Source organism: Kryptolebias marmoratus, linkage group LG12 (assembly GCF_001649575.2).
Source record: "Kryptolebias marmoratus isolate JLee-2015 linkage group LG12, ASM164957v2, whole genome shotgun sequence".
Classification (NCBI taxonomy): domain Eukaryota; kingdom Metazoa; phylum Chordata; class Actinopteri; order Cyprinodontiformes; family Rivulidae; genus Kryptolebias; species Kryptolebias marmoratus.
The window spans coordinates 3,084,050-3,107,158 of record NC_051441.1 but is presented as its reverse complement, the minus strand read 5'-3'; the positions used below and the strand labels follow the sequence as shown (position 1 = coordinate 3,107,158).

General features: G+C 41.7%; 4 protein-coding genes across 7 annotated transcripts in view; 3 read left to right on the top strand and 1 right to left on the bottom strand.

The window, feature by feature from the left end:
- prr14 (proline rich 14) overlaps window positions 1-6,914 on the top strand; it is a 10,255-nt gene extending 3,341 nt beyond the window's left edge. For both annotated transcript variants that reach the window (XM_017419485.3, XM_025006630.2), the window contains exons 4-11: window positions 194-356; window positions 436-495; window positions 949-989; window positions 1,492-4,122; window positions 4,199-4,340; window positions 4,518-4,627; window positions 4,966-5,034; window positions 5,676-6,914. In XM_017419485.3, coding sequence (XP_017274974.1) covers window positions 194-356; window positions 436-495; window positions 949-989; window positions 1,492-4,122; window positions 4,199-4,340; window positions 4,518-4,627; window positions 4,966-5,034; window positions 5,676-5,967 — 3,508 coding nt within the window. In that variant the 3' untranslated portion in view covers window positions 5,968-6,914. The remainder of the gene's footprint in view (window positions 1-193; window positions 357-435; window positions 496-948; window positions 990-1,491; window positions 4,123-4,198; window positions 4,341-4,517; window positions 4,628-4,965; window positions 5,035-5,675) is intronic.
- Window positions 6,560-10,277, bottom strand: LOC108237794 (transmembrane protein 265). Its single transcript, XM_017419487.3, has 3 exons — window positions 9,877-10,277; window positions 7,846-8,048; window positions 6,560-7,385 (listed from the first exon to the last, which is right to left on the bottom strand). Exons 2-3 carry the CDS (start codon window positions 8,044-8,046, stop codon window positions 7,230-7,232), a joined length of 357 nt encoding a protein of 118 aa, XP_017274976.1. The 5' UTR covers window positions 8,047-8,048; window positions 9,877-10,277; the 3' UTR covers window positions 6,560-7,229.
- A 1,344-nt stretch (window positions 10,278-11,621) lies between these two features.
- On the top strand, window positions 11,622-16,463 carry rusf1 (RUS family member 1). The gene is made up of 14 exons (XM_017419287.3): window positions 11,622-11,936; window positions 12,015-12,092; window positions 12,171-12,285; window positions 13,037-13,082; window positions 13,171-13,203; window positions 13,274-13,379; window positions 14,261-14,362; window positions 14,509-14,579; window positions 14,671-14,855; window positions 14,941-14,998; window positions 15,062-15,126; window positions 15,211-15,327; window positions 16,103-16,168; window positions 16,265-16,463. Exons 1-14 carry the CDS (start codon window positions 11,787-11,789, stop codon window positions 16,348-16,350), a joined length of 1,278 nt encoding a protein of 425 aa, XP_017274776.1. The 5' UTR covers window positions 11,622-11,786; the 3' UTR covers window positions 16,351-16,463.
- Window positions 16,265-22,349, top strand: zgc:153292 (uncharacterized protein LOC100003014 homolog). Of its 3 annotated transcripts, none has more exons than XM_025006658.2 (12): window positions 16,265-16,371; window positions 17,757-17,976; window positions 18,056-18,088; window positions 18,197-18,306; window positions 19,225-19,327; window positions 20,073-20,105; window positions 20,179-20,211; window positions 20,277-20,510; window positions 20,581-20,684; window positions 21,539-21,704; window positions 21,791-21,846; window positions 21,939-22,349. In XM_025006658.2, exons 2-11 carry the CDS (start codon window positions 17,803-17,805, stop codon window positions 21,833-21,835), a joined length of 1,035 nt encoding a protein of 344 aa, XP_024862426.1. In that variant the 5' UTR covers window positions 16,265-16,371; window positions 17,757-17,802; the 3' UTR covers window positions 21,836-21,846; window positions 21,939-22,349. The 3 variants fall into 3 exon arrangements, with proteins under 3 accessions (XP_024862426.1, XP_017274777.1, XP_017274778.1); XM_017419288.3 differs by lacking the exon at window positions 16,265-16,371 and adding an exon at window positions 16,776-16,974; XM_017419289.3 differs by lacking the exon at window positions 16,265-16,371 and adding an exon at window positions 16,960-17,093.
- Window positions 22,350-23,109: the final 760 nt, after the last annotated feature.

Genomic DNA, 23,109 nt, shown 5'->3' with positions numbered 1-23,109 from the left:
GGCTGGCCTGGGAACGCCTTGGGATTCCCCCGGAGGAGCTGGCCCAAGTGGCTGGGGAGAGGGAAGTCTGGGTCTCCCTGCTTAGGCTGCTACCCCCGCGACCCGACCCCGGATAAGCGGAAGAGAATGGATGGATGGATGGATGGATGGATGGATGGATGGATGGATTTTATCTTCTTTTAATTATTTCTAGCTCTGCAAATGATGGCCAGTCTGAACACAGGAGGAGTGGTCGCATTCAGGAGATCAGAGCGAGAACTCCTAAAAAGCTGGACTGCCCCGACAGCCGAATGGCCCAGAAACCATACAGACAGAATCCGTCCCCAACGAAGAGACACCCGGAGAGGACGGTCATGGTATGGAGTTTTTATTTTCTGTTCGTGTCCAGAATCTGATCAGAGTTTCCGTTGAAGCACTTTCTGTCCTCTGCTTTAGGTGCGAGTGCCTCAGTCCAAGCTGCCGAGAGTCGAACGAAGACCAGAGAAACAAAACGAGGTCCGTTTCCTTTCCGCAAACCTTCATGTTCCTGACAGCGTCCTTCTGCGACAGCAAAACATTCAAACTGTTCGCTGCCTCATTTGTCTGTACAGAATGCTGTACTGTATTTGTGTTCAGCTAAAGAAGTGTGAAGGTTAATTGAGTGATTTAATCCTCTTTTACGGTCTGCTGCTTCTGATGCAAACAAGCAGCGGAGTGTCGTATTCGACCTACTAACACACAGACTGCAGACGGCACAGAATGAAAGGCGTTTATTGACCAGTGTTCCCTAAACGGGAAGCTCCACGTGTTCTTAAAGCAGTCTTTAAAGTGTCTGAGTTTGTAGATTGGAAACAAATTCAACAGCTTTATTTAATTTACGAGGCAGGAGAGGGAGAGTTGAGTAATAAACATTCAAATGTTTTGTTTAAGCATCAAATCTAACTGTAAATCTTTGTGTTTGGTTTTCAGAATGAATTTAAAATCAGATTTACAGCAGAGCACCGGAATGAGTAAGTGTGACCAACAACTTTTTTAGCTTTCTACAGATTTCTGTTGAGGAACATTATTCTGAACTTGTTCCACTATTTTTAGACAGACTGGTGAACCTCTGCCCATCTTTACTTCTGACAGATTCAGCCACTAAAATGCTCTTTTATCCCCACTCCTCTTACTACCCTGCTGCTAATTAACCTAATTAGTTGTAATATTTTCCTCCAAAAGTTTTTATTTGCACCATTAACTTTTTACAGCCTTTTGTTGACCCTGTTCCAAACTAATGAGATCTTTTGCTGTCATCCAATGCAAATTTACTTTTTAAATGTTTATTTTTTTCCTTATTGTGAATAAAATTTGGGTGTATGAGATTTGCAAATCATTGCAATCATGTATTTATTTACATTTTACGCAACTTCCCAAATATTTCAAAATTGGGGATGTAAATAAAAAAGTAAATGTTGATTTAATTTTTTCTGAAAGTCACTTCTTCCTTTCTCTTTTTATTATTGTTTACAGGCAAAAGGACTTGAAAAGCCCGCAGTCTAAAGCCGATTTATCTCCTGGTGAAAATGCAGTTGAATCACTTGAAGAAAATAAAATGCTGAATCTTGATGCGGCTGCATTCGACATGGACACCGGCAGCGAGTTGGCAGATTTGGATGTCATGGAAAGCTCGGCTGCCTCGAAGGGATGGGTGATCGGCCCGTTGTTTCAGTCACTGAAGTCAAAGATGGCCAGTTTTACTGAGATCGTCATGTCTCCCGTTAAACTCTTCCGAGCCAGCAGCCCCCCACCGTTCATGGAGCATCTGAACAAACTGGACTCTGAGCTGCAGGCCGACGCACCGACTGGTTATTCAGGAGACAGGAATCAGGAGGACAGAACGAATCAGCAAAGCCTTAGTGAGTTCAGAGAAACACAAAGTGCAGAAACTGTTGCTCCCAGTTATGTGAAGAAGCTGCAGTTGGATGAGTTATCGTCATGCAGTTCTGGGCCGGCAGCTGAACGAGCAATTAATCAACAGGATTCGGTGCCTTTAGCCTGCGTTGTTCCTGAATCTGTAGAGTCCTCTGTTCTCTTACAGTCTTTGGCCAAAGTCTGTGCCTCACAAGAGATTAATTTAAAATCATCATGTGCTGAAGAGGAGCAGAACGACCAGCTGACGCCGCTGACCGAACAAGCAGCAAATGGATCCGAGGTAAAGAAGATTTACTCTGGAGACAAAAGTCAGCAGCCTAACTTGGGTATCAGCAACAAGCAGCCTTCTCATCTGAACGTGGTTGAGTTAAACACAGACTCAAGAGACATGAACACCACGCCGTCCTCCTCAGTCTGTTACCCTCAGGCAGAATATCTTCATCTCGATGATGATGTAGAAAGTTGTCTCTTAATTCGCCGAAGCCTTCGAAACAATCTGGTGGACAGGACACATAAAACGTCTTTGCAGCAGATGGAGTCCCGACTGAACTCTGAGACGTGTTCAGTCCCTGATGCCGTGCGACCAAAGAGGGGGTTGAAACTGAACTGTCGTTCTCAGGACTCTGTAAAGAGGAAAAAAACCACTGATGATACAAAAAGTCAACAACTATTAAATCTGGCTTCACATGGCGACGCAATAAAAGGTCTCAGACCGTCGAGACGGGGCGCAGGATTGATGAATACCATTACACACGAGGAGGAAACGATTCAACTCGGTAACAAAAGACTGGTTGTGCTGTTAAAAGCAAACCAAAAAGGAAAAAGCGGAGAAGAAGCAACAATTAATCCTCAGACTGAAAGTTCCTCTGAAGCTATGTCAGTTTGCTGCGAGCCGCTCGGCAACCCAAAGAGCAGCCGAGCGAAGCCCGGCGGGTCGTTCAGGACACTGAAGACAAGAAGAACTCTGAGTAAAGCCAATTTAATTAACGATTACTGTATGGATCTGGAAACTACGGTGCCAATGACCTCGACTGAACGAGCCAAGGAAAAGCCATTTCCCAAAGTTCCTGTCCGTCCTGATTTAAAGCAGCTCCAGTTTGCGGGGAAGCGCAGCATTACAAACACGAAGCCGACAAAACGAAAACTGACCCATCGTGGGAGTTCAGCCACGGAGAGCACTTTGGTGTCTGCCTCACCAGTTAAACAGTTCGAACCCATGACCACAGCTTTCAGCTCCTCTCAGGGGGTAAAAACAGCAGACGACTTGGCTACAGAACCAAGCCAACCATCCAAGAGATCCAAAAACAGTCTTAGAGGTGCTGTGAAGTCCTTGGTGTTCAGCCAAACTCCAGAAGAGAAACAGCATCTCAGCAACTTTCACTCAAAAACCAAAGAGAACCAAAATGGCCGAGCGGATCCTGCATATTTTGAAAACAATCCTCAACACGGTGAACCGTATCCCCACCTTCATTTAGACTGTTATGTAAAGTTAAACAAAGATCCGCTTGTTACAGTTGCCTCTGTGGCAGATGAGGTATTTGCCACAGACTCTGGTATTAGAAGTCCTCCTCGGTCGGATATAAGAGATGCCATCAGTCGGAGAAGAAGGAGGAGGAGATGCAGGGTGCTGCCGAGTAGAACGCACAGACGTGAGGACGGGTCAAAGTCTGTCACTGTGGAGGACACAGATCTGGCTGCGTCCCGCACAGCAGAGAGCAGCTGCTCGATGCGCCTGCTGCGCAGCTACTCCTGCCCGGAGTTCCCGTCCCTCCGTCACCACGACTCGACGCCTCTGCACTCGCCGCATCACGGCAGGACGCCCGCGTCGCCCCACCAAGGCCATTCTGCTTCCCACAAATCCCTGAGGCGAGCCCGGAGACACACGGTCTGCAGCGTGGAGGTGGAGCGGGAGATCGCCCCCCTCTGTCTTCGGAAGGAGGTGTACCCGTCCAGAAGATCCGTCCCCGCTCCGCAGCACCTGTCTCTCAGTCATACACACTCCCCCAGCACTTCCCTCTCAGCTCTCGCCTCAGGCTTCCTCTCAAGCCCCTTGGCTTTTCTGTCCAAGAAGTCCGACTGCAGAGGAGCTGCTGGCAGCCCCCCTGCTTCCTGTCACTTTCCCTCTCCCTCCTCTTCTTCCGTAACGTCTCCATCCAGCTCCTCAACATGGCATCCGTCAGCTTTCATCCCCGCAGCTCACTCCGCTGCCACTTTGGATCCCTGCAGCAGGTAGCACAAGTGTTTTACGCTCACAGCTCTCCGTTTTGTCCCATCTGTGCTGATATCAGCTTTGCTTCTTCTACAGTGGGAACCCTTCTCGGTGCGAGGCAGAGAGGCGGCAGCAAAGTGAGGAGGAAGATTATGGCGAGGACACGAGTTCCTCCAGTCAGGAGTTTGAAGACGATGGGCTGAGAGAGGAAAAGGCGCTGCCTGGTTTTGACATAAAAGTATGCATGATTTCAATTAAATTTGTTAGTTGGATGCTGATCAGCAGGAAGCTACTTGAAGACTTAAACAAAAACCTCTGAAAATAAATAATTTGCTGAAGTAACTTATTTAGAGATGTGTTTATTTACCCCTTTGTGAGTTTTATAAACAGTAAAATTCCTCGTTCTTTATCACAGGTGGGGAAGAAACACGAGGAACGAGGGAAGGTGTCGTCTATCAAAATCCGGAGAACTTTACCCAAACCTCAGACCAACCTAACGCCCATGGGTCTGCCCAAACCCATCAGGTACGCACTTTATGTGCCGAATGTTTTAAAAGGCATGATCACAAAACTCTGTTCCTGGAAGGATGGGACTGGATGTGGTGTTAAAGTACTGCAGCAATTCAAAAATTAAGCTAAACTTTACCTGTTTGTCTGAACACATGTGCAAAATGTTCAAAGGTTTAAGACATCAGATAAAAACAAAACAAATAAATGCTGAAGATAATTTGAAATGGCTGTAAGTCTGGTCACAAAACTCATTCTGCTCAAATCTGGTTACAGTTCAGTAAAAGAATAAACAAACATTAATACACAAACCACACGTTAACGGCAGCATTCTTCTGTTTTGTTTCACTCTACAGGTTGAAAAAGAAGGAGTTTAGTTTAGAGGAAATTTACACTAATAAGAATTTCAACAAACCCCCTGAAAGGTAAGTTTTCTGTACAGCGTTTTTTAAAGTAGCTAGAATAAATCCTGAATCCTGGAATCGTGGGTCGTCTTTGCAGATTTTTTTGTTTTATATTTGAGAGGTCAGTTCAGCTGTTTTACATTGTTCCAAAACCTGCAGACACTTTCCTGCATCGATGGTTTCCAGATGTGTAAGCTGCTCATGCTAGAGGCTCTAATGCACCCCCATACCATCAGAGAGGCCGGCTGTTGACCTGGACCTAACTGTGTGAAACGACCTCTGTAGTACGGAGGATGTGGAGACTGTGGTTCCTAAAAAGAGTTACACATTTGGACCCGTCTGACCTCAGAACAGTTCTCCTCTTTGGTCCAAAGAAGGTGTTCACATCTGGCTTCTTCTCTGCCTGATAGAGCTTTAAGCTGCTTTAAAGATGGCACGGTGAAGACGTTATAAACTCCTGCAGCTCAAATCTTTCTGTTCTGTTTGTTCTGCTGAGGAAAATAAAGCCACGTATAACCAGAAGGTGGCAGCAGAGTAAATAGATCAGCAAAAAGCAGTTATGTTGATTTGGAAGTTTTTAAAAAGGTTTGTTTGAACTTTAATCTGTCTGCAGTCTTTCTCTTTGACCCGATTGTTTGTTTGTTTGTTTGTTTGTTTTTCAGCCGTCTGGAAACCATATTCGAGGTGCCTCTCAATCGCAAGAACGGCTCCGAGTCCTGGTGCGGCCCGAGGCGCGTCAAGCGTTTCCTGAAGTTCCTGGAGGTGGGTACGGTCAGAAAACCGAAGAAGCCTCTGGTCGGAGCTGGAAAAGCGGGCATTCCCTCGTCCAGGACGCGGCGAGGAGGCTTCCCTAAAGACGAGCCGCCCCTCGGCGTTCAGGACGTGGACTCGCTGCTCTGCGCGAAGCTGGACGAGTTGAGTTTGTGGTTGATACAAGATCAGAAAGACGGCTGAAGGAAGTAAATCCCTTTTTATTTATATTTACAAACCTCTGCTGTCCGTTTGTTCTCAAATACTTTCAGTCAGGTTAATGAAACTAATTAAACAAAACTCGTCGTTTATATTTCGTCTTACGCTCCTCTAAGGAAGAGTCGGGACGTAGTTTCCTGTTTGCAGAAACTAAAATCCAGATTGAGTCAGTTTCATTAAAGGAAGCAGGAACTGGCTGTCGTTTGCCACCCTGCAGCAATACTGAGTTGTTTATAATAAGGGCAGCTACTTTTTAAAAAAATAAAAGTTAAATATAAGTAAAAGGTGCCAGCAGGAGATTTGTATTCGTAACGATGAAGGTTTTGTACAATCAGAAGAGCTGAAAACAACTTTGGACTGAATCGAGCCTTTCCTTTTCTCAGGACGGAGGCTGGTTGTTTACTGTTGTTGTTGTTTGTTGTTTGTTTTTATAAAAGTTAACCAGGAAGCTGATCAATCCAAGCCGATCGCTGTGGTGTTTTTACTTTATTTGGTAATTCTCCTCCAGTTTTTGTACGTATAAATGTGCATTTTCTAGTAAATGATGTTGCCTTAACTGTAAGAACAACTCAGCACAAAAACCTCACAATTTTATTATAAAATACTTTGTATAAAAGTACAATCTCTGTATACATTTAACAGTAGTAACAATGCAATAATGCCAGTTTAATGTCCTCTGAAAGCACTGCCATATTCATTTTGTTTCCAGTGGACGCCCAATTCTTGGCGTTTACATTTTTAGTTTCTGAATTGTAGATGACGTTTTGCAGTATTTGTTTGTAATATATGTAGTAACAACGAGTATTTCACTCCGAATGACAAAATACATCAAGAACCGGGTCGAAACTGGAGCGACTCTTCTGATCGTTCATGTCTGAGTGCATCTGGAAGGTTTTCAGCCTCTTATTTATTTTTTGTCATATTTTCTTTCTGTTTTTTAAAAAAAATCCGGATTTTCTTTCACGATGATGTAAATCTTTTCTGTTTTTTTTAAAGATTTTTGTCGTTGAAGCTTGCAGAAAACTTAAAAAGAGGCGCTCAAAACCTTTCAAATGCTTTCATTTGTGTCATATTTTAAATTATATAGACAATGCTGGATTTTTATATGGTCGTTTAAAGTTGTTAAATAAATATGATACATGTAAAGCGTTAATACCCCTGAAGGCTGTTTGTTTGTAGAAAACCAGGAGTAAGTTTTCATGTAACGTCCAGCTTCCAGCAGGTTGGTTCCTTGTTTTCGGTTCAGGTTAATAGTCTTTTAAAGTGGCGAGGAAGGAGAAAAACGCCAGCAGAATAGGAATGGAGATGAGGATGGAGACCCACGTCACGATGGAGATGATGCTGAATTTCTTTGCCTTCTTTGAATGCTCCTCCTCTTCCTTTCTGTTCTGTGCGTGTTCGGCCTGAGGAAGGAAAACGGACAAAAAGTGATTCAGATCTGTGTTCACATCTGCACAGAAAAGTAATCCTCATTTATGTTGTGATGGGAAACCTGAAACCCTTTTATTAATTTCTGTGAAGCGGCCGCGCCCAGCTCTGTTGACTCAAAGAGTCTGAGGTGTTTGTTCAGACGACTCATGACGCCAAATTTTATTTTAGATAAGAAGCTTCTTGCTTTGAGACGGACAAACAAACAAAAACTAAAGAAACTGAGTCTTCTGTGAAAATCCACTGTGCTGGATGTCGACTGAAATCAGCTAAAGAAGCCAAAACACCAGCTGGAAGCAGCGTCAAGAAATGTTTAATCTCCTTTAAACAGAAGGATCTAACCTGGAGTTAAACAGACAAAAACAACCAGTTTAGAGCTGAAACTAAACTCTCAGAATCGTATTTTTCTGAGCGCCTGAAGAGAAAAGCGGATACCTTGACTGAATGAGTCAGAGCGAGGATCCCGATGCAGGTGAGGCCGCAGACGATGCTGCAGACGGCCAGTCGCCTGTGGTGGTGGTTGTTGCGGAAGGATGCAGGGATCCCTTTGGTCGGGTTTTCTTCGTGCGGCCCGTCAGCTGACCCGGGCGTTATCATTGGTTTGCTGGTCTCCATTTCGATGTTGGTGTCTGACATGTCTGCAGACGAGACGAGTTCAGGAAGTTTGACTCGTGGTTGTGGTTTTAACGCTCTCGTAGCCATTTTCAAACAAAATTAAAGTTTTAGCATTCTTCAAGTATGTAGAGAAATGACAGTTGAAGCGTTTTTGGTCAAACCTTTCAGAGTAATAATCTTGTTGGACGTCAGGCTATGTGTTGAGGATGACTATCAGCTACTACCACCATGTTTTAGCTCAATATTTGTCGAATTCACTGAGATGAAGCCATTTTTGTGTTGGCTGTGGACGCCATCCTTAATCGGATTGACTCCAAAAAGGTGACCAGTTGTAGAGACAGCTTTCATTCAAATCTGTGCATTGGTTCATGAGATATTTTGCTAACAGACACACACAGAGGCGCCCTTTGTTGCGACGGCAAACCGTAACTTTACGCCGTGAGATTCAAGTGAAAAAAAAAAAGTTTCCAGGCTTGTTTTTCGTGTCACATTCCTTCCCACTGATCTTCTGAGGCACGAGTTGAACAAATGAGACACCGAACGTCACGAGCTCGTGAGATTTTCAGCTCTGTTGTGTTTTTTGAAACAGAAACTTCTGGAGGATGATGTCGTAAGACGACTGTTCCTGTTAAGTGTTGAAGTAGAAAAAACAAAAAACAAAAAGTTGAAGGACTGGCTGGTTTCTGCCGGTCGACAGAGAGCTGCTCTGCGCCGAGCCTGTTGGGTAATATTAAACAGGCAGGTAAATGATTCGAGGAGGAGTGGGGACATTATGAGACAACGACAGTGAACCTGAGTTAGTTAATTAATAAAGTGGGCGGTGAAGCTGTTCCACGCTCTAAAAACTGCTGGGTTCTTCTGGGTCACTTTGACCAAATATGGGACCCCTGCTGCCAGAAAAACGAGGAATTGTCTAATATTGACTATAACTTCATTGTTATTAGTCTGCAGTGATGTCCTTTATAAAGGAGAATCCCCCCCAAGCTTCACAATGACACATTAAACGAAGGGATTTCCCAGCAGAGAAAAATAATCAGTTTCAAAGAGTTGTAAAACAAATGATTACTTCTGAAAACATACCTGTCGGAAAGCTTAGATTTAAAGGTAGATTAGGAAGAATGCTAAGAACATTAGCTGATGCTAGTAGCAGTTAGCATCTGGTAGCTAGCTGTAATTATCTAATAACCCAGATGTTGTTGTTCTTTTGAACACGACTCTTTTGCAGCTTTTTAACCCATTTTTTTTATTATAAAACTAACAAAGATCACTAACTTTCAGAGAGTTTTGGCAACTCCCAATTAAGGTAAATATGTAGCTACTGACTGTCCTAAAAGACGTTAGAAGTCCCTAAATTACATCATTGCCTAGTTTTCATAACTGACCAGAGAGGAATGATGTTATTTCTCTGATTTTACCAAAAGTCATGAAGGAAAATACATATATTTTTCAACAAATAGTTGAAAATACAGCAACTAAACATTTACCAGCTGGTGATTGGCAATAACTTCTCTAGTTTGTGTTTGAAATCTGCTGTCTTCTCAGCAGCTTCATGGAACCAGAGTAAATTTTTTGTTTAACATGTTTACCTACAGAAAAAACCCATCATTTTTCAGACCTGATCAGATGAAATCACTGTTTCAGCTATAATCAAATTAGCGCCAGCTCTTCAAAATAAAGACCAAAGTGCGTTTCTTATCAGCTTAATAAGTGTCGTGTCTTTTTAGTTTCAAACACGGTGCGATTCTGTCTTTTAAGGGACAGGTGGTCAAACTGATAACCTGATCCACCCAGGGTCCCACCTGGGTAGTTTTTAGTGTGGAGTCAAATTAAAGGTTTATTTCAAGCACAAACCTGCTCAGATTCAGTGTCTTCTTCAGTCCTTCTGTGAAGTTTGTCCAGAAAAGACGTGGGCAGCTTTGTTATCGTGTTTCCCCTTAAACGAGTCGTCTCTCAGGTGTCGAGCGTCCTTCTTTAAAACACCTGGACATCCAAACCTGATCCTGCTGAAGCTGAACGACTCCCCTGAGGGTGACGCGCCTCTGTGTGAAAACTCGCTGTCGTATAAGTTGCTAAATGACAGGAAGGAAAGGCTGGACTGAAACTATGACACTTCCACGCCTTCTTTCCTCTCCTGTCCTCCCACACTCGGACTCGCCAGTTTGTCCTCACTCCTTCACTCTTTTGTTCACTGTGAAGATTTGCTCCTAATCTTGTAACGCCGTGGAGTTACAATCCCTCTTTTACTTTTGTTTTTCAGCCCACATTCCAGAGGAGCTGGGAAAGGTGTGTCTGCACTTGTAGAGCCTTCGGCTGAAGCAAGTCCAAACTCGTTGGCTTTATGAGTCCAAATTTACAGAACATATGAAGCTTTTTTTATTTTTCCCAACAGGGGATTGTATTTTTGCTCATCACAACACAACCGCAGTTGATTAGTTCACCTGAACTCGTGCAGTTTGTGTTTTTTTGTGTGTTCAGGAGTACATACATGGTTGTTACAGAGAAATTACAGGGTACTTACAAAGCTACATACAGGGTACTTACGAGATAATCACAGGGTATTTAGGGGTACATACAGGGTTGTTATAGGGTAATTCTGGGATAATTACAAGCATTTAAAGGGTACTTATTGGGTACACAAATGGCAATTACAGGGTATTTATAAGGTACATATGTGGGTACTTACAGGGTAATTACGGGGTACATATGGGGTACACAACGGAGAATTACAGCCTGTTAACAAGGTACATATGGAGATACTTACAGGGTACTTATGGTGTAATTTCAGGTATTTAAAGGGTACTAACAGAGTTCTACAAGGGGCAATTACAAGGTATATATGTGAGTAAATACAGGGTACATATGGGGGTACTTTTAAAGTACCTACAAGCTGTTTTATGCAGTGACTTGTTACCCTGCTGTGGGGTTTTATGGCCCCCGGTCGAGTGACTCCTTCAGGTGACTCAGCTGCAGATGTCTGGTAAAAATATTAATCTGTGATGAACTGAAGAAACTCTGAAACTTAACCAACTTAATCATCAACTGCATCCAATTAAAAAAAACAAAAACAAATCTACTCTCAGTCGTGGGTCAGCTCAGACACACAGCAATAAGAAATTACTCACTTTAGTTATTTAACTAAACTTTTATAGAAAAAAACAGTGTTAGAAAATGACGGACTCGTAAAATAACAAAGTATTTGTTCTGTATGAGTATAAGGACTCTGTCCTTATTAATAACGTGGGACTCATTTTTACAAAACATAAGTTTTTCTTCAAATTTTAGAGGTAATAAATAAAGAAAAGTTTTACTTTTCACACCAACAAGAGATTTTAGAATAACTTTATTTATGTAACTTGTTACAGAGGTACCTGGGTAAACAATACCATAACTATGAGTTTATAGATTTGCAATAATTCCAAGTTTATGATCTGAATTTATCATTTTCAAAAAATAATCCTGGAAAACAACAAACGCAGTGATTATCATTCAGTTATAATATTTCTGCTTTTAATTTAAAATTTCATTAAAATTAAAAGGCTTCTTTAAAGCCCCGCCTTCGGATCCCGATCCACCAATGAGAACTCGAGAAACAGCGAGCGCGGAAATAAACCCGGAAATGCTTCAAAGGTAAACAAAGCAGGAGCGAGTGACACGTCGGCTGCGAGCCGAAACACTCGGTGTTTCACTAAAATGATCTTCAGTTTAAAACATTTATGTGACTCGTAAGGTTTGTTAGTTTTTTATCTGAGTAAAAGTTAAAAATGGAGGAAGACGCCGGTTCGGTTGTAGCGACAGAGAGGTACGGCAGCGGCGAGTCCTGGAAGTATTCAGTGAAGGACGGAGGGATGGAGAGGAGGAGGGATGGCGGTGAAGGAGGATCAGCAGGCAACTCTATTGTTGGATTTTTTAAAGTAAATATTTTTTTATTATAGTTTATTTCTCTGTAACCTAACTGAGAGGTGTTAACTTTGTAAATGTATTTATTTCAGAGTGTTTTTCTGCCTCAAGGCTACCCGGAAAGTGTCAGTGATGATTACCTGCAGTACCAGTTTTGGGACACTGTGCAGGTACCGGTCCAGCAGACCCTCTGAGATGGTCCTGATCAGGTTGAAGTTCATGTTTATCCTCTTGTGTGTTCCTGTCAGGCCTTCTCCAGCTCCCTGTCAGGGACTCTGGCCACGCAGGCGTCTCTGAAAGGTGTTGGTGTTGGAAACCAGGAGGCCACCGTAGCTGCAGCCACAGTTACCTGGCTCCTCAGAGGTAACAGAAGGCTGACGAGTCCCCGGAGGGATGCACGTCGCCCGCCACCTTTCATGCCAGCTTTAAACTAAGACCATGTCATGTTGAGGATGGCTGGAGTTGCAGCCGTTTCCATCAAACCTTGTAAACGATATGCAATTTTGCAAGATTTTGCTACATCTGTTGGCATTCAGAGCAAGAGTTGATGACTTTCAGCTGCTACTACATCAAACTTTAGCTGTTGAAGCCATCTTTGTGTTCGCTAATATTGGTTAGCTGCAGTGACCGCGTTGATTTAGGGTGACGCCAAAGGTGAACCAGCTGGAGGTGTTCAAACGGTGATTAATTCCTGAAAGCTTCATTAAAATCTGTCCAGTTGTTCCAGCGTCGACGCCAATGGTTCACGCCACAAAGACGTCATTCAGTGCTCAGCTCTCAGAGTACGTGTTGCGAACTAACCTCAACTACTACCACACCAAATTTAAAGTCATTACCTGTAAAATTGACTGAGTTAGAGCTGTGGCGGCCATCTTGATTTGTATTGAGAGTTGTTAATGTTGAATCAATAATTATTTCCTGTGGGTTTCATTAAAATCTGTCCAGTGGTTCATGACATATTTTATGAACATAACAGACAAATTAACACCTGCAGGAAAAAAGAACTCTATCGCCCTTTTTGCCTTTGGTGGCAGGCAGTAAATACTGTATATTAATTATTCATGATCGTTCTTTAGTGTTTGAGCTGTTTAAAATAAATATATGTTGTTTGCAGATGGAACCGGGATGTTGGGAAAAATTCTTTTTGCCTGGCGAAAAGGGTAGGTTTGAGTCCAGCAGAGTTTTGTAGAACTTGAGTTCATCTTTTGACATAAATCACTTTTAAAGATGATGTTCTTTATGTTCCAGGAGTAAACTGGACTCTGAGGCCAAAAAGTGGAGGTATGCATCAACAATCCAAACACAGACACTCCTGTTGTGATTTTTTATCTTTATTTTTATTCCTCACCAGACTTTTTGCTGACGTTCTCAATGACATTGCGATGTTCATGGAGATCTTGGCTCCACACTTTCCTGCCTGCTTCACTCTGATTGTGTGCACCGCAGGGATATTCAAGGTAAAAAAATCATTTTACGTTCTCCTAAATCAGATGTGATTAGTTAAAAGGTTTTTAAATCTGCTGTTATTGTAACTAAATATGTTGTAGTTATCAAAGTTGGTCAATCCTGAAGTTAGAATGACTTCATGTCGGGTTTATTAGAATTATTTATTTATTTACATCTAAATAAATGTTCTGGATTAATCTTAGTTGCAAAAATTAACCCTGAAAAAAAAGCTGAAATAAGAGTTTTGCAACATCAGATGTACTGTTCCTCTAACGAGTTCGAGAAGATTTTGAGCAAAGCAGAAAGTTGGAAAAAAATCATGCTTCATGAATTATTGTATGATCAATTTAAAAGCAATTCAACTAAAATGAGAGAATTTGCATTTTCTGCGAAAATACAGTTTGAACTCTGAGTCCCGAATGACTTAAAGCTGTAAGAAGCTGAACACAAGCTAAAAGCTAAACATATAAATAGGCTCCTTGTCGTTCAGCTGCTCCCTCGTCGGGTGTCTCCACAGCCGAGTCCAGTTTCCAATGGCGCCCTGCTGGTTAACGCCACCCGGCGCCGGTCGTTGTTAACCTGACACAACTTTAGGTCCATTCTGCAAATATATTTAAACTCTGAAGTGACTTCCTGCTGGGTTACAGAGGCAGCAGGATAAGTAGTGTTTAATCAGAAGAAGCCTGAGGTGTTTAAATGACATCAGTGTGAAGGAGTGGCTCCTCGACTCGTCTGTGAGGCTGAGCCCAGCAGGGAAACAGTATCTCAGTGTCTTGTCTATAAAAATGGAAGTAGCGCCTCTGAACTGAAGGATCTGATATAAAGTGGAACGAAGGGTTACCTGGTGTGAACGTCCTGCACTGAACTCTCCGGTTGTTCTCGTTTCCTTCAGTCCCTCGTTGGCGTGGCGGGCGGCGCGACCAGAGCTGCTCTGACTGTTCATCAGGCTCGCAGGGACAACATGGCCGACATCTCTGCCAAAGATGGGAGTCAGGTATAACTGCCACCTGCACCCCATTAAAAAAAAAAAAAAAAGTGTAAAATAAGATTTTCTTGATGTAAGTTTAGAGCTTCCTCTTCGTCTGCTGAGACACATAAATGTCCTGCTGAATAATCTAATATTTGTTCTATTTTCTGCAGGAGACTTTAGTGAATTTGGCTGGACTGCTGGTCAGCTTGATGCTCATTCCTCTCGTCACTGATAATCCAGCGTAGGTTTCTGTTCGTAAAACGCTTCTAAAATCCATTTTGGGCTCTCAGGTTTTAAATTTATCATTCCCTCTCCCCCTTTCTGCCCCTCAGACTGACTCTCGGCCTCTTCTTCCTCTTCACCGTCCTTCACCTATTTGCCAACTACAAAGCCGTGCGCTCGGTTGTCATGGAAACGTTCAACGAGGCTCGGCTTTCGATTGTGCTGCAGCGGTACCTGAGGGACAAACGAGTCCTGAGCCCGCTCGAGGCTAATCAGAGGGAACCAGTCTTCCTGCGTACGTAACAAACGCACAGATTTGGGCTTTTATTTTTATTTTTTTCCTGTCTGTTTACGTGATTAAACTGTTTTCTGATTTCCAGAGTTTAGGACAGCTGCATCGATCAAACTAGGAGTGAGGCTGCAGGACGTGGTTCAGAGGTAAATACATGTTTTTTTCTTTAAACACATTTAAAGTTTAGCTCAGTTTTGCTTTTTTTGCAGCCCTGAAGAACTGAATTTGGCTTTGAAAGACAACAGCTCGCCCTTCCTGTTAGGAGTCAGAAACGGTACCCCACCTTCCTCCAGAAAACCGCTGATTGATTTAACTTGCTTTTCTTTTTTTACAAACAGCCGTGTTATCGTTCTCGTAGGCTGCGTTTGTGTTTGTTTGGGAGCAGAAGCGTCGGTGCGTGACGAGATCAGAGCGATGTGCCAGGCTGTGTGGCTCAGCAACACGTTGAGCTGTCCGACATCCAGAAAACCGCAAAGTGAGTCTTTCCTGCCTTTTACTGACTGACTGCATGTTTCTGCAGTCCGGCTACTTCTGCACACTTTGGGTTATTTTAGCCGCTCGTGTATCAAAACAGTCGTCTCATTCTGGAGACGGGTGCTGCGACTTTTACTTTTTGTGACTTTTATACTTTTCAAAATATTTATTTTATTTTGTTTTATTTACACAGATTTTTGTAAAATGTAAAACATTCTTTTTCCTCTTTGGAATCTGCTTCAGGTTCCGTTTTTGTCTTCTGCTGCTTTAGGTTTGTAGCTACCATTCTGGTCATTTTAGCTATTAGCTACAGTTTTGCTTACTTTAGCTTTATTCTAGCCTTTTGCTCCTTTTAGCCACTTTTTTGTACTTTTAGTTTTTAGCTAAGTTTTTGCTGCTTTCAGCTAGTGTTCTGTTACTTTTAGCTTCTAGCTAGTCTGTTTGTTGATTTTGGCTTTTAGCTACCTTTTCCTACTTTTAGCTGCTTTTAGCTAATGTTTTGCTTTATTTTGTAATTCTTCTTTACTTTTAGCTAGCCTTTTGCTGCTTGGGTATTATTTTTTCTTATGTTACATTTTATCTAGTGTTTTGCTACTATTAGCTTTTCACTAGCCATTTCCTTATTTTGGCTCGTGTGCTTCTTTTAGCTTTAAAAGTTCAGTTTCAGCTTCTTCAGTAACGTCTCGGTTTTCACAAACAAGAGTTTCTCAAGTTTACATAAAAATTGTGAATAAATGTTTTATTAAAGTCGTGTTTCTCCTTTTTCTGAATTAAAGGTTTCTGGGAAATTGTGCACGAGAGTCACAAGCTGATGGATGCAAATTTTGATTCATTTCTGAAAGGTGAGGTGAACCAGAACAGTTTAAACCTGCAGTTTAATGAAATATCTTTAAGGTTTCATGATTTGACGTGTGGTTTTGTTGATTTATAATCTGCAGGTGTTGAAGCTGCAGGATGGGACGTGAAACGAACCCTGCTGGACTGGGACGAGTGGAGAGTCGAGTGGAAAACTAAAAGAAGCTGAGCAGCTTCTGAGCTTTTCTTTGTTAGTAAAATAAACAATATTTTTTTAAATGTTCTGCCTTTGGTCCAGACTCAGGAAAATAAAAGGAGTCATTGTTTTGATTGAAAATGCAATATGGCTCAATTGTTGATGTCATTTTAATTTATAAAGACATAACTAATTTTTATGTACAATTATGGTAATTAGAAGAATAATTTCTTTAATGAGGCAGGAAAAACTTTTATAGCGAACAAGAGCGACGAGACGGAAACAAAACATCCGTCTGTTTAACTCTGTCAAAATAAAACCCTGTATGTTAAAGTTGGATATTACATTAAGTAATAATTAAAGACTAAATGAATGTTTTGTTTGTGTTTAAAATTAGATGTGGAATAAATTGGGAATGCACCAAAAAAATGTACATTTGTAAGATTTAGTCGTTTACATTGTCGAAAGTAACTATGTCGCTTTTATTATGAAAAGCACGACCCGGATATAAATACGATCCTTCTTAGCGGCGTTAGCAATAGCAAAAGATTTAGATTTCTTTGTTCGCAGTTTGATAAAAAAACTATCATAAATGGGAAGATATAAGTGTGCGTATAATTGTGAGAACTCAAACAGTTCAGATGTTAAATTCTTCAAGTAAGTTCTCAGTTTAACTAATTTGAGTTCGTCGTAAACAAACAGGGCAGATTATTATCTTGGCGTTTGGCAAACTCTTTCCATTAGAGTTCAGATTTCCAGGTATAAAAAGGTCAAAGGTAAATTTAAAATCACTGCTGTAAATTACATCACAGCTTTGTTCATAATAATAATAATATTAATTGGGTGCATCTAAGAGCAGTGTAGTAGATTATAACACAAGTTTACAGGCATTAAATAGGATTTTTGCTCCTGTAAAGCATTTTTTATGACTGTAAGTGGAAAAAACAGCATTTATTTGATAAATAAAGTGAACTGAGACATCTCACACTATCTGGCTTAACTTTTAGACTATGTTTATCTGCTGTTGGGACCTTACTTTTGTTAACTTTGGCAAAATATAAAAATATCAACAACTTGAAATAATTTTTCTCTCTTTAAAACTAAAAAACACAGAAGAAGAAACACAGAAGGCATTTCTAAGAATGCCCATTAAAACAAAAACAAATCTGTCTTCTGGAAAGCAAATTACAACCCTGCTTTGAAACTGTCTAAAATCAGTTTATTGTTCAGTCAGACCTCAAAAAGCAAGTTTGTTTCTTATCAGCGTGTTTATTTAAAAGGAGAAATTCAGTTCTGGTTGGAAAAAAACAGCTGCTGTAATTTATTTATTGTATGTATGTTATAGAAAAAACAGGATTTATTGATGAACAGCCTAAAAGTTTAATGTTTTCTGAGGAGGATTGTATCTGTGAGGTTTAATAAGTTTCGTCTTCCTTCAGGTTCCCCGTGTACAACCCCAGGAAACTGAAAAAATGGCTGACGAACATGAAGTGGGAGGACTGGAGCCCAACTCGCTTCTCCGTGCTGTGCAGCCGTCACTTTGAGGAACGCTTCGTGGACAGGACGGGAAAATCTGTGACGCTCAGAGAGGACGCCGTGCCCACCATCTTCTCCTCGTCCTCCTCCTCCTCTTCCTCTGACGACACGCAGAGAAAAACGGTTTGACAGTGACACCCTGAATGTTGTGTTTCACCTTATTTAAAGGAATAAATCACGTTCTTCTTCCTTCCTAATGCAGGCTTCTGTCAACCCGAGACGTAAGAGGCCGAAGGTGAGAGCACACGACTTAAAGTCACCTGATTTCTTATGATTTTCTGCTCTCCTGTCTGACGATTGTTTTATCACGTGCTGTTTTGTTTTATCTTTGGTGTAAATTCAGACTTCTGGAGCTAAAGCCTCGGAGAAAGAATCAGCTGAAAGTTCAGCGGCTCCTTCGGTCACGGCGGAGAGCAAAGAGCTCAACCAGGCAGAAGAAGAAGGCTTTCACCCGTCAGATAATCACATCAGATCAGACGTTTTAACTGTTGTTCATCAAACTAAACTCAGCTGAAAGATATAAAAGCTTAAATAAACAAAACGCTGCTGATTCAGAACTTCTCTGAATTTAGTTCAAAGCTGAAAGGAGCAGAAACAGAAGCTAAAATGAAGCAGAAACATCATTCATATGCAGCAGAGCAGCCAATATCAGCTGAAAGGAGCAGAAACAGAAGCTAAAATGAAGCAGAAACATCATTCATATGCAGCAGAGCAGCCAATATCAGCTGAAAGGAGCAGAAACAGAAGCTAAAATGAAGCAGAAACATCATTCATATGCAGCAGAGCAGCCAATATCAGCTGAAAGGAGCAGAAACAGAAGCTAAAAGTCACAAAATGGATGATGGAGCTAAGACTAACAGAACTGTGGCTAAAAGTAGCAAAACATGCCGAAGTTAAAATTGACAAAATGGCTAAACAGATGCTAATATAAGCAAAATGTAGCTAAAAGTAGCAAAACAAGCTACAGCTAAAATCAGCAAATCTGGAGCTAAAATCTAAAAGTAGCAGAGCAGCAGGTAAAAGCTAGGAAGTAGCAAAAGAAGACAACATTAAAGCAAGTGGGTAGAAGCAGATTTTAAAGAGAATATTGTATAGAAACTGAGGAGATCTCAGTGTGTTAATTTAAAATAAAGGTAAATATTCTGAAAAGCATAAACGTTACAAACATCAGAAGTCAGAGCTTCCTGGTCCTGATGGAGATGAACGTTTTAATTTATGAAAGAGTGAAATAAAACTAAATATACGGAAGTAGTCAGAAGAAGAAACTAAAAACAGGAGAAGCTTTAAAAGCCTGAACCGTCTGTGAGTCTGAATCAGAAACATTTATTTCTCCGAGACGTTAAACTCTTCTGTGTTTCTGATCGGAGACAGAGACCAGAGGAAGATGGAGAAGTGGAGAATCATCGTCGATGAGAGGCTGATGAAGATCGAATCGTTTCCACATTTCTTCCATGGAGACTACTGCGCCCCGCAGGTGGGTGGAGGAGCAGATTCACTCAAAATCCAACCTTCAGTGTCAGATTTGTGCTAAAAATGATTTTATTTACTGTGAGAATTTTAATATTCATAAATCAAACGTTCGTCTCGTTCAGGAGATGGCTGCTGCGACTTTTGGTTTTATGTAACTTTTATACTTTTCCAAAAAAAATTATCTTTATTTTAAATAATTTGATCTGACTGATTTAAATCTGCTCTTTCATAGTTGCTCTATTTTTGTCTTCCTGTGCTACTTTTAGCTTTTAGTTAACCTTTTCTTAGTTTTAGTATTGAGCTAGCCTTTTACACAGTTTATAAAAAACTATTTTATTTATAAAGCACACAAGACGTAAAACCTAAACTTCCAAAACAAGAATAAAAACTATAAAATCAAATAAAACAATCAAAGCAAACCAGAAAACAATAAAAACAATAAAAATAAAAAGCCAACATCCCAAACTGAGTTAAAAACCAAAGAGAAAAAATAGGTTTTAAGAGATTATTTAAAAGTTTTTGCAGCTTCTAGTTTAACGTTTTTCTCCTTAACTAGCTTTTTGCTATTTTTTATTGCGTTTAGCTACTTGTAACTTTTAGTTCTTGCTATTATTTAGTTTTTAGTTATTGTGAAATATGCTTTTTTATTTAAGTTTTTTGTGCTCGGCTTCTTTTAGCTTCAGCAGCTTAGTTTCAGCTGTCAGAAGTTTAAATTTCTTTCTCTTATTTGAACTTCTTGTCACCTGCAGAACATTCAGTGGGCTCCAGATGATGATGTCACTGTGAGTTATTTTACTTCTTTAACATCATTTGTTTAAAGTGTCTTGTTCTGAATTCTCCCCGCGTGTTTTACAGACAAACTGTAACGACTCGGACAACGTCATCGAGGTGAGTTTCTAACAGTTCACGGGTCACGCGGCGGTTGGCGGCGTTAATCTTCCCGACGTTTGCAGGTGAGCGAGCCGTGGCGGTGGCTGGGTTTGGACGTCCGAGGGCCGCTGCCACAGACAGCGAACGGACACAGATACCTTTTAACGCTGACGGATTACCACTCCAGGTGGGTGGAGGCTGCGCCCATGCCGTCCTGCCTCCCGTCTCACGTGGCGGAGAGCGTGGCGGACGTCGTCTCGCACTTCGGGTTTCCGGTCAGAATCCTCTCCAGGCTGCCTCACGACGTCGTCCACAAGGTGAGTCCGGCTCGTTTGGCTGAGCGCCGCCTGACGGCCGCGAATGACTGACCGAGTCTTTGTGTTCCAGATCAACCGAGAGCTGAAAGATCAGCTGAAGGTCCGAGTGGCTCTGCTGGTTTATCATCAGCAGACGGGAACCGCAGATCTGATGACACCGCAGCTGATCGACAGGTCTGTATCCAGACACACACACACACACACACACACACACACACACCATACATTCACATTTTAAGTATTACAGTATCTGTGTTTAAGTCTGTCTGCCCAAATATATACAGTTGTATAAACAGCTTATCTCTTCATCAGCTGATCATGTCTTTAAAACATCACTCCCAGAAATCCACACAAACATCACAGATTCAACAGGATTTTCCTGAATTCTGATCAGTTAATTTGAATTAAACACATATCAGAGTTGCTTCAGATCAGGGCTCTCCAGTTTGGATCTTTCTCTCCATCCTCTCAGCTGTTAGATTGTAAATACTGATCAGTAAACAGCTGGAACTTGTTATTTATTAGCATTAGTAGCTTTAGCTAACCTGAACATTTCCAGGCCTCCTCTTGATGCTCAGACACAACTTCCTGCTCTTTCAACCACTTTGAAAAGCTTTCTTTCCTGTCTCCATCTTTATCTCTCTGTCATCAGATGAGCGGGTCTCCTCTCTGCTGTGAGATTGACAGCTGTCAGTGCTTGGGGAAGTGGGCGGGGCTTACGGTACACTGCAGAATGAGTGCTTTTTCACATTTAGCCGCCAAAGTCACTAGATTTGTCGCTAGTCGCTTTAAAAAAATGCTAGAGGGATCTGAAAACTCGCTAAATATAGCTGCAAGGCAAGGCCAGGGCCAAATGCGGGACTTTTGGCTGTCCCGCACAGGGTGATGCGGGACAAGGGACAGGGGGGGTTAAATGCGGGACGGTTGGCAAGTACGAGTTTGGAATCATTTGCTTTTTCTACCTTCGCTGCACGTATTCGCTCTCGTTCCACTGCGGTGTGTTTGTCTTACGATGCTCCTCTGAACAGGATGGTGAGTGATCTGGCCGAGGAGCACGCAGCCGACTGGGACGTTTACCTGCCTGCTCGAGTTTTCAGTCTGTGCTTCAAGGAGCATCCGGTGACGAAGCAGAGGCCGTTTTCAGCACTGTTCTGTCGGGGCCTGGAGCCTGTCCGCTCCCCCAGAGGGCTGAGCGTAAGAGTTTAAAACATTTACATTCAAAGCTTCATTCCCTCGGTTTGTTTATATCACTGCTTCCTTTTTACTCTTCTGTTCCTCAGCTCGCTAACGCCGTCATCCAAGACAGCGCTTTTGTGATTAGATAAATGTTCATCTGGTAAGTTTTGTTTTTGTTTCATAACTGTTTACTGAAAATCAATTCAGCAACAATAAGTGGCTTTACAGTTGTGTATAATTTACTGTTGACAGAACTGGAGAGGAGGATTTTTTTCCTCTTTTCCTGATTGTTTCATCAGGATGAAGCTGGAATTTAGTGGATTAAACTACAGCTCCTCCTGAGGAGTCTGCTCCGGTTGGAAATAATCTACTGATTGTTTTATTTTCACTCCATATTATTTCCTACTGATGTAGAACCTGTAAATATAGTTTTCATTTCTTTTTATTTTCATGCTTTCTGTTTCACTGTAAGTACTGTTATTAGTCATCCTCCACATTCAGTGCCTGAGAAATACTTCTTGTGTTTGATTCACTGCAGACAGATAAAACGGTAGATTTTAAGCCGCTGATGAATAAAGAACTGGTCTGCCTGGCTGCTGTTTTATGTCTACAGAATGTAAAACATGTTGAAATAAAATTACTTTATGATTCATTCATAAAAAACATGATAATATTTATTAAATCAGAATGTGATCACAGTACATAATACAGCCCAGGATGTATTCAGAGTATTTACAGAGTACATACAAGTTACCTACAGTCTGTGTACCTGGTACTAACTGGGTACCTGCAGGTAATGTGGGGGAGGATGCAGAGTTTATCAGTACGGGAGAGGAAAGGCTGCTCATGTGTGGGGTTGCCAGGTACTTTCCAGGACCCGTTATCAGAGGTTATTAATATAAGACAGTTCCTGGAAGACAGCGGGTCTGTTCTGGGTCAAAGTGACCCAGCTGCCTGGGCTGGTTTTTCTGTAAATGACGGAGGAGTTCTGTAAACTGTTGACCAATCATGAACTGATCAGAAATATGCAATACACATCAGTGTACTGGGTACCCAGAGGTACTTTGGGAATCTCTGGGGTATTTCTGAAGACGGTAAGTTGTGTCGATAAATCCCCCGTGTCTGCTCATCATTACAGAGTAAAAACTGCTTTTTATTCACCTACAGTAACATACCTGGTACTTACTGGGTACCTACATGGTACATACTGAGTATGTATCAAGTACCTACAGAGTATCTACAGACTACATTCTTGGTTCATACCTTATACCTACAGGGTATGTACCTGGTAGTACCTGGAGGGAACATATCTGATACTTATTTTGTACCTACAGGGTACTTATCGAGTATGAATCAGGTACCTACAGGGAACACACCTGGTACCTTGTACTTATAGAGTAAGTATCAGATACCGTCCTGGTAT

What these genes read in the sequence shown, in the direction of transcription:
- LOC108237794 (XM_017419487.3), bottom strand. Translation starts at nt 8,046, where the DNA reads ATGTCAGACACCAACATCGAAATGGAGACCAGCAAACCAATGATAACG. An exon ending in CTCTGACTCATTCAGTCAAG is followed by an intron (nt 7,386 to 7,845) that starts GTATCCGCTTTT and finishes TTCCTTCCTCAG; the next exon opens with GCCGAACACGCACAGAACAG.
- rusf1 (XM_017419287.3), top strand. Translation starts at nt 11,787, where the DNA reads ATGGAGGAAGACGCCGGTTCGGTTGTAGCGACAGAGAGGTACGGCAGC. An exon ending in GAGGGAACCAGTCTTCCTGC is followed by an intron (nt 14,856 to 14,940) that starts GTACGTAACAAA and finishes TCTGATTTCCAG; the next exon opens with AGTTTAGGACAGCTGCATCG. An exon ending in TTTTGATTCATTTCTGAAAG is followed by an intron (nt 16,169 to 16,264) that starts GTGAGGTGAACC and finishes TATAATCTGCAG; the next exon opens with GTGTTGAAGCTGCAGGATGG.
- zgc:153292 (XM_017419288.3), top strand. Translation starts at nt 16,910, where the DNA reads ATGGGAAGATATAAGTGTGCGTATAATTGTGAGAACTCAAACAGTTCA. An exon ending in TCAGATGTTAAATTCTTCAA is followed by an intron (nt 16,975 to 17,756) that starts GTAAGTTCTCAG and finishes GTCTTCCTTCAG; the next exon opens with GTTCCCCGTGTACAACCCCA. An exon ending in ACGACACGCAGAGAAAAACG is followed by an intron (nt 17,977 to 18,055) that starts GTTTGACAGTGA and finishes TTCCTAATGCAG; the next exon opens with GCTTCTGTCAACCCGAGACG.